Source organism: Panthera pardus, unplaced genomic scaffold, assembly GCF_024362965.1.
Source record: "Panthera pardus isolate Hobbes unplaced genomic scaffold, ASM2436296v1 HiC_scaffold_24, whole genome shotgun sequence".
NCBI lineage: Eukaryota > Metazoa > Chordata > Mammalia > Carnivora > Felidae > Panthera > Panthera pardus.
The window spans coordinates 130,170,789-130,186,673 of NW_026526810.1; the positions used below are offsets into that span (position 1 = coordinate 130,170,789).

Sequence of the window (15,885 nt, forward strand, 5' to 3'; positions counted from 1 at the left end):
ATCACGAATTCTGGGCATAACATTCAATACCTGATCTTCTCGCTTGTGGCAGTGTGATTCAGGCGAGTTACCAAAAATATCTGGGCCTGAGTCTTCTCATCTTATCAACCTGAATGCATCATTACTTGCTTTGTCCCAATCACAGTGTGCTTCGGACTGTGCCGGAAATTAAGGATCAATGGGATTTAAGTGATAGTAGGAAGATCATAGCAGCAACTCTCCTCCCCTTTTTTCTGGATTACTGGAATCGCTCTCTTAAGGGAATACCTGCGTTTAGACTCTTCCAGGCTAAATTAAATCTTGTCTACAAGGACGGTGTACCCTGACTGGTGTACAGATTATAACAATTGCAGATTTCATGATGAGCCAGACGGAATTATCAAATTATGGCTAGAGTCTATTTTTCTTCCACAAGATAGGCTAAATTTGTGCGTGCCTTCCAAGATGAAAGTTTACTGTGGATATCCATGACCCTCGAGGTTAGCGGATCAGTAGAAATGAGACACGCAGATATTTAACCCAGTACAATCCAACCAAAAAGGCAGGGCAGTGGACACGGCTCCCTGGTGTCCTTGGTTGGTGGGTGATGAGGCCAGTGTTGGAGGGAGGCACCATCAGGTCAGAGCACACCAGCCAAGTACCCTAGATTCTGGCTTTTTTGGCCCTCCAAGCCCCGAGGCCCAGGTCATCAGCATCTCAATCAACCCAACCTGCTGTGTAAGTACCACATCATCATCGGGACCAGGTTCCAAAGTTGAGTTTGTGCAAAGAGCTCTCCCATATTATTGAAATTTTCAGTTTTAATAGTTCCAAGTGCTGTTGATTTTTCACCTCAAAACTATGAATGCTCGTTATAGTAAAGTATTTGCAAGAACATTTTCTTGGAAAATATCACACTTAGATTTATAAATGGTGCTTGCCATTGGAAGTTCACTTGCTATCACAAAGAGGATTCACTCACTGACAATGACTTCACTGGACCAGTTCATGTTGACTCATCTGGTATAGACAGATGGGGAAGAATCTCTTAGAATTAGTATGCTTCTAAAGGTATTTCCACTTTGTAAATAAACTTATTTGGTGAGAGAGGAAAAAAAAAGAGTAACAAAGTATCTTTTAAGTACAACAAGGATCGGGGCAAGGTGGTGAGAGTGGCATGGTTTTCCAGTCTCCTCAAATGACAAAAACAAGTAGAGTAACGGGGATAGAAAAAAAGAAACAGTGTATAAAGTGGAAACACAAAAAGAAAATCAGTCGAAGAAAAAGATCAAAAGGATTCAAGAGAAAGTGATGGAGAGAAGAGAGGCAAAGAAGATCCAACATATGCATAATAGGCCCCTCCCCAGCCCCACCCCCGACACAACACAAGGACAGAAGGTAAAAGGTAGTCGAGTGAACAAATACAAGCCACTATTAAAGAAAACTTTCCTGAAAACAAACCAAGAAACTGACTTGAACCTGTATATTTAAACAGGACGGTGTTGTGCTTGGACCAGAACAGTCAACTCCAAGACACTGTCTGTTAATTTTATTAGAATTTACAGAATAGAAATCCTTTTGGCATAGGTAAAATGACCAGGTAATTTACAAGGTATTACACCTTCGCACAATACTTTTAAGTTAAAACACAATGGACAAAATTAAGTAACATAGTACAGATACCCAAGAAAGAAAATGTGAGTCATTACTTGAAAAGTTTTTTATTTACTTATTTTGAGAGAGAGACAGAGTGCAACTGGGGAGGGGGCCACAGGGGGAGGGGGAGAGAGAGAGAGAGAGAGAGAGAGAGCGAGTCCCAGGCAGGCTCCACATTGTCAGCACAGAGCTCAATGCAGGGCTCAAACTCACAAATCATGAGATCATGACCTGAGCTGAAGTCAGATGTTTAACTAACTGAGCCACCCAGGCACTCTGAGCCATTTTTTTAAATTCAGCCCAAATGCCTTCAAGTATGAAGGCTATAGACAAATTGTGATAAAGTTGAGGGAATCAGGGAATAATGCGACTGTGTGGCCTTCCTGAGTAATCTACTAAATAATATGCTTCAGACAACCAAGAAATGTTTAGAGAAGCTTTTGCTAAGAGCTACTGAGGAGCACTGAATATATTTAACTGTAGAATAAAGACTAATAGGCATAGGGTGAAGAACACTATGTATTTGTCATATCTTCTGATAACAAAGATGTAATTCAGCTATCAAAACTGGGGAGAGAAGGGAAAAATTATATAGAAAGTAAGCTTGCTGGTGCCCTGAAAGGTACCATTTAGCACTAAACAGATACCACTTTAAGTACTTTGGGGGAGAAGAAGAAGAGGGGGAAAGAAGAGGTTACTAATTTCAATATTGTTCATAGTAAGGAACCAAAAGACCTGCACTGTCCAACATGGTAGCCACCAACTGTATGTGGCAACTTAAATTTTAAATTCATTAGCATTAAAATAAAATCTTAAGTTCAGTTTCTCAATTATACTGGCCACAATTCACATTTCATTTCTTTTTTTGTTTTAATATTTTTAAATATTTATTTTTGAGAGAGAGAGAGAGAGAGAGAGAGAGAGAGAGAGAGAAGAGTGTGAGCAGGAGAATGGAAGAGAGAGAGGGAAACACAGAATCCAAAGCAGGTTCCAGGCTCTGAGTTGTCAGCACAGAGCCCGACGTGGGGCTTGAACTCGTGGACTGCGAGATCATGACCTGAGCCGAAGTCAGACACTTAACCAAATGAGCCACCCACGTGCCCTCACACGCAGCTAGTAGCTTCCACATTGGAAACCACAAACAAAGAGCATGTCGATCATTACAGAATGTTCCTTGGACAGTGTTACAAAGCAGTAAGGATGCCACCCTGTGATATTAATATAAAGGTAACCATTGAAACAAAACATCTGATCTGTGTGGCATTTGGTTATGGCAGCCTGAGCAGATTACAGATAGGAATTCTCTGCATATTGATCTACAGACTCAACATAATCTCTATCAAAATCTCCCCTGACTTCATTGCAGAAATTGACAAACTGATCTTGAAATTCATATGGAAATTCCAGGGACCCAGAATAACGAAAACAATCTTGAAAAAGATTGGAGGACTCATACTTCTCAATTTCAAAATTTATCACAAAGATAGAGCAATCAAGGCAGTGTAGTACTGACATAAGGACAGACATAAAAACAGATTGTGTATATGTATACACACACACACACACACACACACACACACACACACACACACACACATCAATGGAAAAGAATTGAGAATCCAGAAATTAACCCTTACTTTTATAGTCAATTGATTTTTGACAAGCGTGTTAAGACAGTTCAATGGGGGAAAAATAGTCTTTTCGACAAATGACACTGAGGCAACTAGCTATACACATGGATCCCTACCTCACACTATACATAAAAATTAACTCAAAATGGACCATATACTTTAATGTAAGAATTTAAGCCATAAAACTTTTAGAAGAAAATGTAGACTAAACCTTCATAACCTTGAGTTAGGCAAAGCTTTCTTAGATATAATATTAAAAACACAAGTAATAAAAGAAAAAATAAGTTAGAATTCATCAAAATTAAGAAGTTTTGTGCTTTTAAGGAGACCATCAAACAAGTGGCAAGACAACGTGCAGGTTAGGAGAAAATATTTGTAAATTACATTTGATAAGGGAGTTGAATCCAAATATATAAAGAAGTCTTACACCTCAGTAATAAAAATGAAAATAACCCCATTTAAAAAATAGCAATAAACAAGTTATGGAGATGTAATATACAGCATGGTAACTACAGTTAATAATACAGTATTGTATATTTGAAAGTTGCTAAGGAAGTAATCTTTAAAGTTCTCATCACAGGGGCGCCTGGGTGGCTCAGTCGGTTAAGCAGCCGACTTCGGCTCAGGTCGTGATCTCCGCGGTCTGTGAGTTCGAGCCCCGCGTCGGGTTCTATGCTGACAGCTCAGAGCCTGGAGCCTGTTTCGGATTCTGTGTCTCCCTCTCTCTGACCCTCCCCCGTTCATGCTCTGTCTCTGTCTCAAAAATAAATAAACATTAAATGAATAAATAAATAAATAAATAAATAAATAAAATAAAGTTCTCATCACAGAAAAATTTCATAACTATATGGTGATGGATATTAACTAGGCTTACTGTGGTGATCACCTGACAATACATACAAATATTGGATCATTAGGTCGTACACTTGAAATTAATACACTGTACATCAATTATACCTCAATCTTAAAAAAACGGGCAATGGATCTTAACAGGCATTTCTTCAAAGAGATATGCAAATGGCCAATAAGCACATGAAAATGTATAAACATCATCAGCTGTCAGGAAAACGCAAATCAACATCACAATGAGATACCATTTTACGCCAACTAGATGGCTAGAATCAGAAAGCCACATCCTAAGTGTTGACAAGGGTGTGGGGAAATAGGAACTCTCATACACTGCTGGTGGGGACGTGCAGCCACCGTGGAAAACAGTCTGGCAATTCCTCAAAAAGTCAAAAACAAGTTACTGTATGACCCAGCGATTCCACTCCCAGGTATATAACCAAGGGAAATAAAAACATATGTCCACACAAAACCTTATATGTGAAAACCTGTAGCAGCGTTATTTATAAGAGGCAAAAAGTGGAAATAACCCAAATGTCCATGAATTTGTAAAATGTGGAGTAGTCATATGATGGAACAGTATTTGGTCATAAAAAGGAATGAAATACTGAAACTTGCTAGAACATGTGTGACCTTTGAAAATATGATGCTAAAGAATCCAGTCACAGAAGACCGCATAGTGTAGGATTCCATTTATATGAAGTTTCCAAAATAGCTGCATCTATAGGGCAGAAATGAGATCAGCGATGGTCTGGTGCTGAGAAGTTTGGGGGTATCACGGAGTCCACGCTAGTGGCTGTGCAGTGTCTTTCTGAGGTAATGAAAACGTTCTAAAATTGGTCACTGTGGTGGTTGTATAGCTATGTGAATATGAAAAAAACAACTGAATTATACACTTTGAATATGTGAATTGTATGGGATGTCAATTACATTTAAATAAAACTGCTATATATCTGGCTACAAATTTTAAAAAGGATATAAACACCCACTTGAAATAGCTAGAAAACGGGAGAAGGAGAACAAAGGAGTACAGAAATAAAGAATGAAATATAAAAACAGACACCAGTGAGATAGAAAACAAACAAAAAAGAATGAATGAATCAAAAAGTTGGTTCTCTGGGAAACAGACAAACCTAATTTTACTAAGTGGGATAACACACAGAAAAGACAAAATAGGAAAAGACAAGGGGCAGTAATCCCCCAGAGAGAATATTAAAAGTCCTGAGACTAATCTGAATAGCTGTGAAGATAAAATATAAAACCTAGGTGAAATTGATGCTTTCCCGGGAAAACTTACTTAACTCCAGTACAGAGAGAGAGAGAGAGAGAGGACTTAGACCAATTTTCACAGAAGAAATAGAAAACTGTACAAGTGCTCCTTCTAAAAAGGCACCAGGCATGAATGGGTTCTACCAAGCTTAAAAAAAAAGCCTAATGTAACTTATATTATAATAGGATATAACACGAGAAAAGTCTCCAAATTATTTTTATAAAGCGCATATAACTTAGATGCCAAAACTTGACACAGAGAGGAAGGGGGGGTAGAGAAAAATTCTAGACCTCTTTTGCTATGATGCAAAAATGTTAAATATCAGCAAAGAGATCCACCAGCACATGAACACATTCTACATCATGACCAAGTGGGGTTCATTCCAGCAATGCAAGGAAGAGTCCATAACCTAATATTAACACGATATCATTAGAGTGTAAGAAAAGTATCATAGGATCATCTCCTTAGAAATGAAAAAGGCGTGTAACAAAACTCAATACCCATTCAAGATAAAATTCTAAAAAAGGAACTGAAAGACACTTCTTTAACATGCTAAAATACAAACATCCAAGCTCCTAAGCCAGGATCATACTTAATGGGGAAAACTCTAGAGGCCGTCCTGATAAAATGAAGAAAATGAAAGAATGCCGAGTATCTCCGTTACTTACCACAGCGCTGGCGGTATTAGACAAGAGAAGACAGTTATAACCATAGAATTAGAAAGAAAGAGGAGATAATAAATCTATTTGTAGATACTATCATTATATATCTGGAATGCCCAAAAAGTAAATTAAAACTGCTATAAATAAGGAGATAATTTAGTAATACAGAAGACTATAAAACTGGCTTACAGGAAACGATAATTCATGTTATACATACTTGCGGACTCACACAACCCTTCGGGCAACATCCTGTTGAAGATGATGAAAGGAAAGACATCGTTATAATAACAAAAAGAATCAATAAAATGCCTGAGAATAGCTTCCACGAGAATGTGCGAAACCCTCATGATTAAAACTATAAAGCATTCCCGAAAGACAACGTAGACTCAAGTAAAAGGCAAGACAGTAATCTTGGATAGGATGACTACGCATCAAGAACATGCCGAAGGTACGGAGAGGACGGGTTCATAAGGGGACACCAGGATGGATGGGAGGACACCGGAGCCCACAGATCAATCTTAAACCACCACTCAGAGTGGGGTCACCTGACACTGCGCACTTCCTGATCCGATGCAACGAGCACCAAACGTGGAGCCACCTCTGTGGAGGATCCGTGCCCAAAGAATTCAACCCGAGTCTCAAGTCTGGGATGCCGTCGACCAAATCCAGAAAGTCTTACAGGACAGTCTACCCGCTCTGTTCTAAAGAAGGAAGAGGGCTGTTACAGATTACAGGGCATTTGAGGCACATCAACCACGTGCTGTCTGCATCTTGAATTATACGACCTGTTGGAAGCCATTTGAGATCATGGAGGACATTTGAAAACAGACTGGGTAGGAGAAGATATTAAGGAATTACAGTTGGTTTTGTTAGGTGGGATAACGGTATGCTGGCTATCAGGAATAAAAGTCTTGTCTGTGAAGATATGTAATAAAATGCTTGTGGGTGAAATGATCATTTCTTTAAAATACTTAAGAAAAAAGAAAAACAATCTTGTGTGAAGGAGAAAGGAAACGAGATCGGCCTGGCATCGGAAACTGTGGAAGCTGCAAGCTGCCATCAGATGCCGACACACCTCTGTGCCCGGGGTTCATCTCTGTTAGCTTCCGGAATATTGTTCCTTTGACCGCACCCTCCCCGTTCTGCCTCATCAATCGGTCCCCTTCTCCTGAAACTTTCCTTCAGTGCACACGCCTAGGCTCCTGGGCTCCAGCTTAACACACCCTCGGAGCTACCTTCTCCAAGACCCCCCAGCAGAGCTCATAGCAAGGTCAACCCTCCTCCCCTCCCCTTTCCTCCACACCCACCCCAGAGGGCAATACCCCTGTCACAGCACTGAAACTTTCCCTGATGTCACCATCAGACACCGTGTGACCAAATCCAATGGTCACTCTACTTAGCCCCAAGCAGCAGGTTCTGCAGACTCCTTTTTTTTTTTTTTTTTAAGCTTATTTATTTAGAGCAGGGGGTGGGGGGCAGAGAGAGAATCCCAAGCAGGCTCCGCACTGTCAGCGCAGAGCCCGATAAGGGACTCCAACTCACGAACCACGAGATCGTGACCTGAGCAGAAATCAAGAGTTGGAAACTTCACCGACTGAGCCACCCAGGCGCCCCCTTGTAGACTCCTCCTTGAAACACATTCTTCTCCCGCTTCCACAGGCACCGCCACGTCTCCGTAAGTGAGCCCAGTCAGGCCCCGGCTTGAATGGTCATTTTGTATATTTTTAATGACTCCTCAATTTATGCTGTTAGTCCCGACTAAGCTCTAGATCCATGCAACAACTCCAACTGGAGGTATCCCAGACATCTCAAACTCAGCACGGCTAAGACAGCACTCCTGGTCTTTCTCCCTTTGCCCAAGCCACATCTCCAGGCCACATCTGCACCTCAAGTGGTAGTACCACGGTCCACTCAGCTGTTTCAGCCAAAGCCCGAAGTCACTCTTGCTGTGGAAAACTGCAATTCTGCGCCGTGTTTACGGTTAACGCGCTGGGGCCACTTACTCTTCTAAAACAGCATTTCTTTTAACGAGAAGCAACCCTCTTGCCATTTCTAATGTCCACAGAAAATGAAACCTGCACGGGACTCGCCATTTCCTCTCCCTGGAACTCTCTTCCCTGGCTTAAGAGCCTAGCTCGCTCTTGTCTTCAAGGTCCAATCTTAGAGGCCACCCCCAGAGACGGCCATCTCCTCACCATCTGACCCACCTCACCGTCAGGTTATTCCACTCTATTTTCTTTGTAGGACTGGGCACAGCCCGAGCTTCTCGTCCGTCTTTTTCTGGAATGAGCAGTGCGTGAGAGCGGGGCCTTCGTTCTGTTCACGGCTGTATCTGTAGCACCCGGCAGAGTTCACAGGGCTGGTCACACTTTTCAGAAACAAAAGGATTTTGAACAAGAACTGTCAGTCCGCTTGGGCCATTGTAACAAAATACCAGAGACTGGGTGGCTTCAATAACAGACGTTTATTTCTCAAGGTTCTGTAGGCTGGGATGTCCAACACTGAGGTGCCGGCAGATTCCCTGTCTATTGAGAACCTTCTTCCCGGCTGGCAGACTGCTGTCTTCTCACCGTGTCCACACTTGGCCTTTCCTTGGCACGCGTGCACGGAGAGAGCTCTTTCTCGGTCCTCCTCTTCTTAGAAGGGCACCAATTCCATCCTGGGGCGACACCTTCAGGACCTCATCTTACCCTAACTGCATCCCAAAGGCCCCATCTCTGAATACACACATTGGAGGTTAAGGCATCGACATGAATCTGGGCGACGGAGGCAGGCACAAACTTTCAACCCCAGATGAGAACTTTCCTCCTCCTGGGCCTGCTCCTAAAAGTGAGACAACTGGCTGATCTCCGACATTCCTCCTGTCCTGACATCCTGATGCCCTGTCCCTACCGACCAGAGTCTTGTCTAGTAATAGCTCTAATACACCAAGCTCTCACATCACCAAGCACCGTGCAGGGCAACGGGGTTAAAATCACAAGAGACAGAGACCCTGTCACACGTGGTACCCGACGTTTATCTGTCCAGTGCCAAGACTGGGATCCGGGAAAACAAAATTGGAGAAGCGGTACTTTTCTTATATAATTTGCTTATTGGATACTTAACAACACGCCTATCATTCCGTTCGCGCCTGTCTGTGACTACAGTCGCATACGAGTGGGGACCACCAGTACTCCACACGGAATGGATGCCTTCTACTGGAAGGCCTCCCTCTGCGACACTGGAGGCCATTTACCCTCTCAGAGGGTAGAGGCGGCCGGGCAGCTAATCTTGGCGAAGGAGGCAGCAGAGACAGGGCCTGGGGTGGGCTGGGCCGTGAGTACAGAGCATGAGAAGCAGGGAGGGGACTGTGGCTGAGGCCTGGGCGGCTGGGCACAGTTTCAGGCAGGGAGGAGAGTCCCCTACTGGCACCGGAGGTACACATGTAAGGACAGAGCCTGGTGAGTGCCAGAGCCGGGTGGGGGGGAGATGACTGGCCGGGGGACCAGACAGAGGGGTCTTGAACACCCGGAGTTGCCAACAAAGACCTTCTGAGGTCACTTACCCCAACGGTTCTCAAAGCGGGCCTCCGAGAACACTGGGGTTTTGAGCATTTGGAGTATATGCCAATCAATCATTCAACCCAGCCTTGTCACCAACGTAAAAGAAACACACTAAATTCATGAGTCTTCTTTCCCTTCCAAAACTTATTTGGTGACTGCCTGTTCTTGCTTCTCTCCCCTAGAATCGAGGTGAAGGGACAGGAGCTGGTTCAGCACCGAGGCAGATGAACTGTTCCACATGTAATCCACATTACAAAGTGTTCACACTACATACGACTTCATGACATCCCAGGTGTGTGCACACCATTAAAAAGGGGCAACTTCAAGCTCTGTCCTTGGACAGATGGGCAGCCTGAGGGCCCGTCCACGGCGCTCGCTCGCCTGGCCTCCTGCTACATCACGAGATGCGGATTGCTGACGTCCTGGGCGCAGATCTGGGCTCTTCTCAGGCCTTCCTGGGAACCGCACCTCAGCCTGCTTGGGCTGGGGGGGGGGGGGAGGGGCTTCTGTAGCACGGTCACGGGCACCATGTGAGACAGCTGGTCCAGGGGCCCCACGGCCTGGCCCGGGCTCGAGTGAGTCGGCCCCGCTCCCTGGCAGCCAGAGGCACACAGAGCTGAGGGAACAGAGTGAGAAGCAGCCTGGGGTACGCAACCCCAGGACACTAGTTACCGAGAGCGGCAGAATGAAGAGAGAGGCCAAAACCCACCAGGAGAAAGCCAGAGGGCAGGACAGCCGGGGCACCTGGACGGGGCTGCAGGCAGGCTCGTCTCCTGCCTCTCATTCTCTCCCGGGCCGGGGCGGGGGGTGGGGGGCACAGAACAGAACACACAGGGCTGGCACACGAGGGTGAGCGCAAGCACGAACGTCCCCACTGCAGGCCTGCAGCACTTGGGGACAGGAGGAGACAGGAGCCGTGGGGCCTGGACCAAGAGAAGGACGAGAGAAGACACAGTCAAAGGCAAAGGGCAGGACCTGGTAGAGTTGAGGGGCGGGCCAGAGGTGGGGTGGAGGGAGGTTTTGGGGGAGGGGGCAGAGGCAGAGCCGGCGGGGGCAGGTCTGGACTGGGAGCCTGGAGGTGAGCGTGGGTCCCCAGAGCTGAGGCCTCGCAGGGGCAGACTCTGACCACAGCGAGAGGCCCGGCGACAGAACGCCTGGATTTGGAACCTGGCTCTGGGACCTAAGAAGTTACTGTACTTCCTCGAAGCTCATTCTGGTGACCTATCGAGTCAAACGATCCCCGGCGCAGTTGGCGTGATAATCCACAATGCCCGTAACCTGTGAGGCGCGGTACAGATGCGCAGTTAAGGGGGCCGCCCCAAAATTATTAGTCTCCGAGGTGGCAGAGGGGAGAGCCCCCCCCCCCACCCCCGCCCCCGAGACCCTCGGAGGGCAGAACGGTCGGGGTGGAAGTCAGCACTGCCTTCGTGGTGAAAAGGCTGCTCCTTCTCCCCGACCTGGTCACTCCAGACTAACAGGTCTCGCGCCCCAAAGGTACTTACCTCGTCACTCATACTCCGGGTCCGGCAGCTGCTCAAGGAGCATCTCCTCCGTGCCACTGAACTGCATGACAGAAGGGGACTAATGGCCAGAGCCCTGGGCATCCTTCCATCCTTCTCTTCCTGGCTCCGGGCCTCCCGGTAGTTTGGAGTGGGAGGCGGGAACCTGCTGGGGGGCGAGGGGTCCTAGGAGCCCCTCCTCCCACCAGCCTTCACCCCCTGACTGCCCTCCGGAGAGGCTCCCCGACCCCCTGCAGCCGAGGGGGCTTCTGTTGGACCTCAGCGGGTGGCCCCAGTCATTCACCTTCTTCTAACATCTCTCTCATCCAGTCCTTTAAAATGCTGCAGCTGTAAGCTCCTGCCCTTGTTAGTTTTAGTTTTTGGCGCAGAGCCGGAGGGAGCGGAGGGCAGACCTGGGGGGAGGGGGCGCAGGGCCACCCAAGGCCACCCGGTGGTCCCCGGGAGAAGGGACATACTTGCCTCGATGTGGTACACGACGCGCCAGAAACTGGAGTCTGAGCCTCGGTATCGTCTTCCAGGGTAGCGCTGCCACATGGAGGGCAGCAGGCCAGGGGCTAACAGGCCGGGGCACACAGCCTCCCCCAGGAGCACATCTTCCTGCCGCATGAGTACTTGGAGGCTACTCTCCATCTGAAGAGGAGGGAAGGCCGGGCACACCTTCAGGGCCCAGGCTCCCGGGCCCACAGATGACCAGAGTCCTTCCTGCCACCCTCGCAGCCTCGCCGGCATCTGAACTGCCCGGTGACCGCTGTTCCCTCGAGCCACGCGTGCTCCTCTCGCGGACTCTGGCCAGGCCAGGACGACCAGCGGTCACGTGTGTCTGGACACTGAGACAGGGCCACACAACAAACTGAGAGTTTGTCCTTGAACTTCCTTAGTTCAGCTGCTCTGGGATTTTCTTTGTTTGTTTGTTTTTTTTATTTTGTCATAGAGCTCCTTTTATTTTTTATTCATATTTATTTATTTTGGGGGGGGGCAGTTAGGGACACAGAGAGAGACACAGAGAGAGGGAGAGGGAGAAGAGAGAATCCGAAGCAGAATCCGTGTTGTCAGCACAGAGCCCGACACGGGGCTCCAACTCGCGAACAGTGAGATAATGACCTGAGCGGAAATCAAGAGACAAATATCCCCGGACCCCACAATCAGGTGACAGACCACTTTTCCCCACCTCCACCGCTGCCCATCTATTGCAATAAATCTAACTTGCTGCCTGGTTGATCATGTGCCCCACAACCAGATCCCCGGACGACAGCCAGGGTGCGCATCTAAACCGTCACTCCCCTGCTCGATGCCCTCCAGTGGCTTCTCATCGTGGGCAGAAGCACCTGAAACCTTCACTATCTGGGCCCCTGCCTCCCCCATCTCCCATTTTGCCCCTCACCCTCCACCCTGTTCCAGCCACAAAGGTCTCCTCCCTATTTTGGGGACATGCCACATTCCCAGTAATCTCTGTCCTCTGCCTGTATCTGCTGTCCTCTGCCTGGAACATTCTCTGCTAGATCGACACAGGGCTCGTACTCTTTCTTTTAGACAGCTCTCTGCACAAATGTTACGTCTAGAGGGACAAATTTCAGGGAAATCCAACTCTCTGAAATACACACGAGGCAGGCAGGCCTAAAACTGTGGTTTGCAAAGGTTTCAAATAAAATGACAGGCAAACGAGAAGGAATACTCTTGCGGGGTCTTGCCTGAAGACCCCACACCACTAGCTACTGCCTCTCATCCGACACAATTTGCCACCAGCCTCAATTACTTTGTTGTCCTTCACCCCAGCCCAGGGTCAGCTTCGCAAGTAGTAGGATTTTATCGCATTCACTGCAAACCCTCAACAGTCTAGAATCGTGCTTGGCATATAAACCAGGCCCTTATGCTTATTCAGTGACTCTCTCTCCAGAGTGGAAATATTTTTAACAATTTTCCATCTATGAAATAAACTAGAATTGTTAAGAAATAATTCAGATCATCCTGCAAGATATAAGTGGAAATCACCATTCTTGCTGTGTTAGTATAGAGTTTTCTGTTTCCTTCAGCCACCTTTAGTTTCCTTCTTCATCTTTTTCTTATTGATTTAAGTAAATCTTTACATATTAAGAATGCTCTCAATTACACGGAAGCAAACCCTGCCCCACGGTTTGCTAGTGGGTGTATGCTTCATGCAGAACTTACAATGATTATGTGAAAAACTCTGGTTTGTGGTTTGGGCGGTATGTTTAAGAAGATCTTCCCCAAGCAGAGGCTGAAAAAAAAGGATATTCTACAAATACCTGACTTTAAAAAAAGTAAATATTTAACTTGATTTTTTAAAGGACACATAGGTGTCTATTCATGTCCTCTGCCCATTTCTTCACTGGATTATTTGTTTTTCGAGTGCTGAGTTTGGTAAGTTCTATATATTCATAAAATTTTTTTTAAATTTTTTTTAAGTTTATTTTTGAGAGAGAGAGAGAGAGAGAGAGCACGAGCAGAGGAGGGGCAGAGAGAGACGGGGACGCAAAATCCAAAGCAGGCTCCAGGCTCTGAGCTGTCAACACAGGGTCCGATGTGGGGCTCCAACTCACAAACCGTCAGATCATGACCTGAGCCCAAGTCTGACACTTAAGCGACTGAGCCACCCAGGTGCCCCCCCAAATTTTTTAAAATAAAAGTACATATAGGTACATTAAAAAAAAAAAGGCAAAAAACTAAATAAATGCCACTACAGAGGAGGCAGGAAACACCCCAAACTCCAAGGCAGGCCCCCCACTTGGCCGAGCGCACTCCGCGGAGAAACCCGCGTGGACGCGGCCGCCCACGCCCTGCCCCGCCTGCCCCAGGGCGGCTGTACCTCGATGATTATGGGCAGCCAGGTACGCTGGTTCTCGTCCACGTACACGGACCTTTCCCAGATCCACAGGTGGTCCGGGTGCAAGGCCGTGTGCGCCCTGAAGAACGGGAGCTCGCCCATGGCTCCCAGTGCGTCCTAGGCGTCTCGGGAACCCACTCGCTGGTGCGCGGGACGCTGGCCCGTCGCTTTATAGCGGGGGCGGCGCGCGGGCGCCCCCCAGCGGCGGGGCGGGAGGAGGGCGGGGGCGGGCTGCGCGGAGCTGGGCGCGAAGCGGGGAGGAGGGCGCGGCGTGGGCGGAGCGCGAGGCGGGGTGGGCGGAGCGCGAGGCGGGGTGGGCGGGGCGACTGGCAGGAAATGCTCGGGAGCTGGCCCTGCGCCCTGGGACCCTGGCGCAGTCTAGGAGTGCAGACCCAGCTCGGTGGGCGCGGGGCTTTCTCCAGGCCCCCAGCCAGCCAGCCCCCACTCCCCACTGCTGGGGAGGCACCCCTGCCTGTGGCCTTTGGCCTTTTCTCTGTCAGGAGGTGCCGGCGTCCTCCGCTCCCCGGGACGCCCAGACCCTACTGTCCGAGTCGGGCTCTGTGTGTGGCTGGTCAAGTCATACTCAGACAGAGACGCCAGGCCTCTGCTGGGAACTCACAGTCGACGCCAGGCAAGCCAGAGCCAGGACCCCCTCCACATCTTCTGGGATCAGAACAGACCCATGGCAGCCAGAACCAGGCCTGGACTTTCCCAGGTTCACGGCATCACCTTCAGCCTGTGGATGGGGTGTCGGAATCGATTGCCTTGGCCAAGTGCAACTCTTGAAGCCCCGGTCCCCCTCCCACGGACATTTTCCACCGCTTTGATGATGGTGTGGTCATCTAATAGCTCTTGTGAAACAGGGCGGTGAAGAAACGTGGGTTTTTCCCTTTATAGGCTTTGAATTCGTTAGTGAACACATCGTTCACTTAAAAAGAATCCTCTCTCCCTCTACCCCAAGATCAATGGAATTGAAAAGTCCCTGGGTTATATGATCAAACTGTCTCTCTGTAAATTACAGCAACTAAGGAAAACAATTTCACTTCGCTCTGCAGCACACCACATGCCCATTAAGGCAATTAAGAAAAATAAAGTACAATGAGAAACATGTAAAAGCAGCTCCAGGCTCATTGCTCAAACATCACCACTGGCCGCAGTTTGGTGTCTCACCCTCCAGCTCTTTCCTGTCTCTCTGGCTAGGCCCTAAGAAAACAATTTGTGATCTTTTGAAATATCACAAAAGTGAAAATGAGCTTAACCCTGATCCCTTGACACCAGAGGTATGTATTTGCTTCCCTGCCTGTCCAGACAACCTAATTCCCGAGAAAGCGCTGAGGTGGCCTATGGTAGTAGAGATATAATTGGATTTACTAGGAACACAAAATAGAAGACAAAAGCCAAGCAAAGTTGGGAGTGGAGAGGGCAGACACGAGCCCAGCAGACCTCCCTCCCAGGGAAGCCCCTGTGGTGTTTGTATTTAATATTCAGACTTGTGGCACTCAGGCTGATTTCCCTGTGGATGGTTCTTAATTCCAGACTCAGATAGCTAGTGGGAGCGTGATAATATGGTTATCTGTCTGCTGGGGCAGTCTCATCCTAGTCCTGAGCTTTGAGGCCAAAAATGGTAACGAGTCCAGCTTACACAGTGTGGCAAAAAAGGGGACACCTAGGAGCCAGTGTGGTCACTGACCCAGCCGCGTCAATGGCCCCAGGACTCAGAATGCCATCGGGTCTGCCGATTTCGTTGGCACTTGTTCTGTTTTTTTTGAAGGAGCCACAAAAGGAACAAATAATGGACCAAGAATCAGACTCACTTGGCTGGGTATGTTTCTCAACGTTCTGGCAATATGATCCTTACACCCCCAATCCACTTTGAAAGAACAGTGTAGGTCTTCAGTTTCACACGAGGGTTTCTTAATATTGAGCAAGATATTATA

At 47.5% G+C, this 15,885-nt stretch overlaps 1 protein-coding gene across 1 annotated transcript; it reads right to left on the bottom strand.

The window, feature by feature from the left end:
* Positions 1-11,092: 11,092 nt before the first annotated feature.
* Positions 11,093-14,066, bottom strand: TCL1A (TCL1 family AKT coactivator A). The gene is made up of 3 exons (XM_019461898.2): positions 13,931-14,066; positions 11,566-11,736; positions 11,093-11,149 (listed from the first exon to the last, which is right to left on the bottom strand). Exons 1-3 carry the CDS (start codon positions 14,048-14,050, stop codon positions 11,093-11,095), a joined length of 348 nt encoding a protein of 115 aa, XP_019317443.1. The 5' UTR covers positions 14,051-14,066.
* Between the last annotated feature and the right edge of the window lie 1,819 nt (positions 14,067-15,885).

Coding starts and splice junctions, on each gene's coding strand:
- TCL1A (XM_019461898.2), bottom strand. CDS start 14,050: ATGGGCGAGCTCCCGTTCTTCAGGGCGCACACGGCCTTGCACCCGGAC. Junction 11,737..13,930: donor GGCTGCCCATAATCATCGAG/GTACAGCCGCCC, acceptor CCTCCTCTTCAG/ATGGAGAGTAGCCTCCAAGT. Junction 11,150..11,565: donor GCGTCGTGTACCACATCGAG/GCAAGTATGTCC, acceptor TCTGTCATGCAG/TTCAGTGGCACGGAGGAGAT.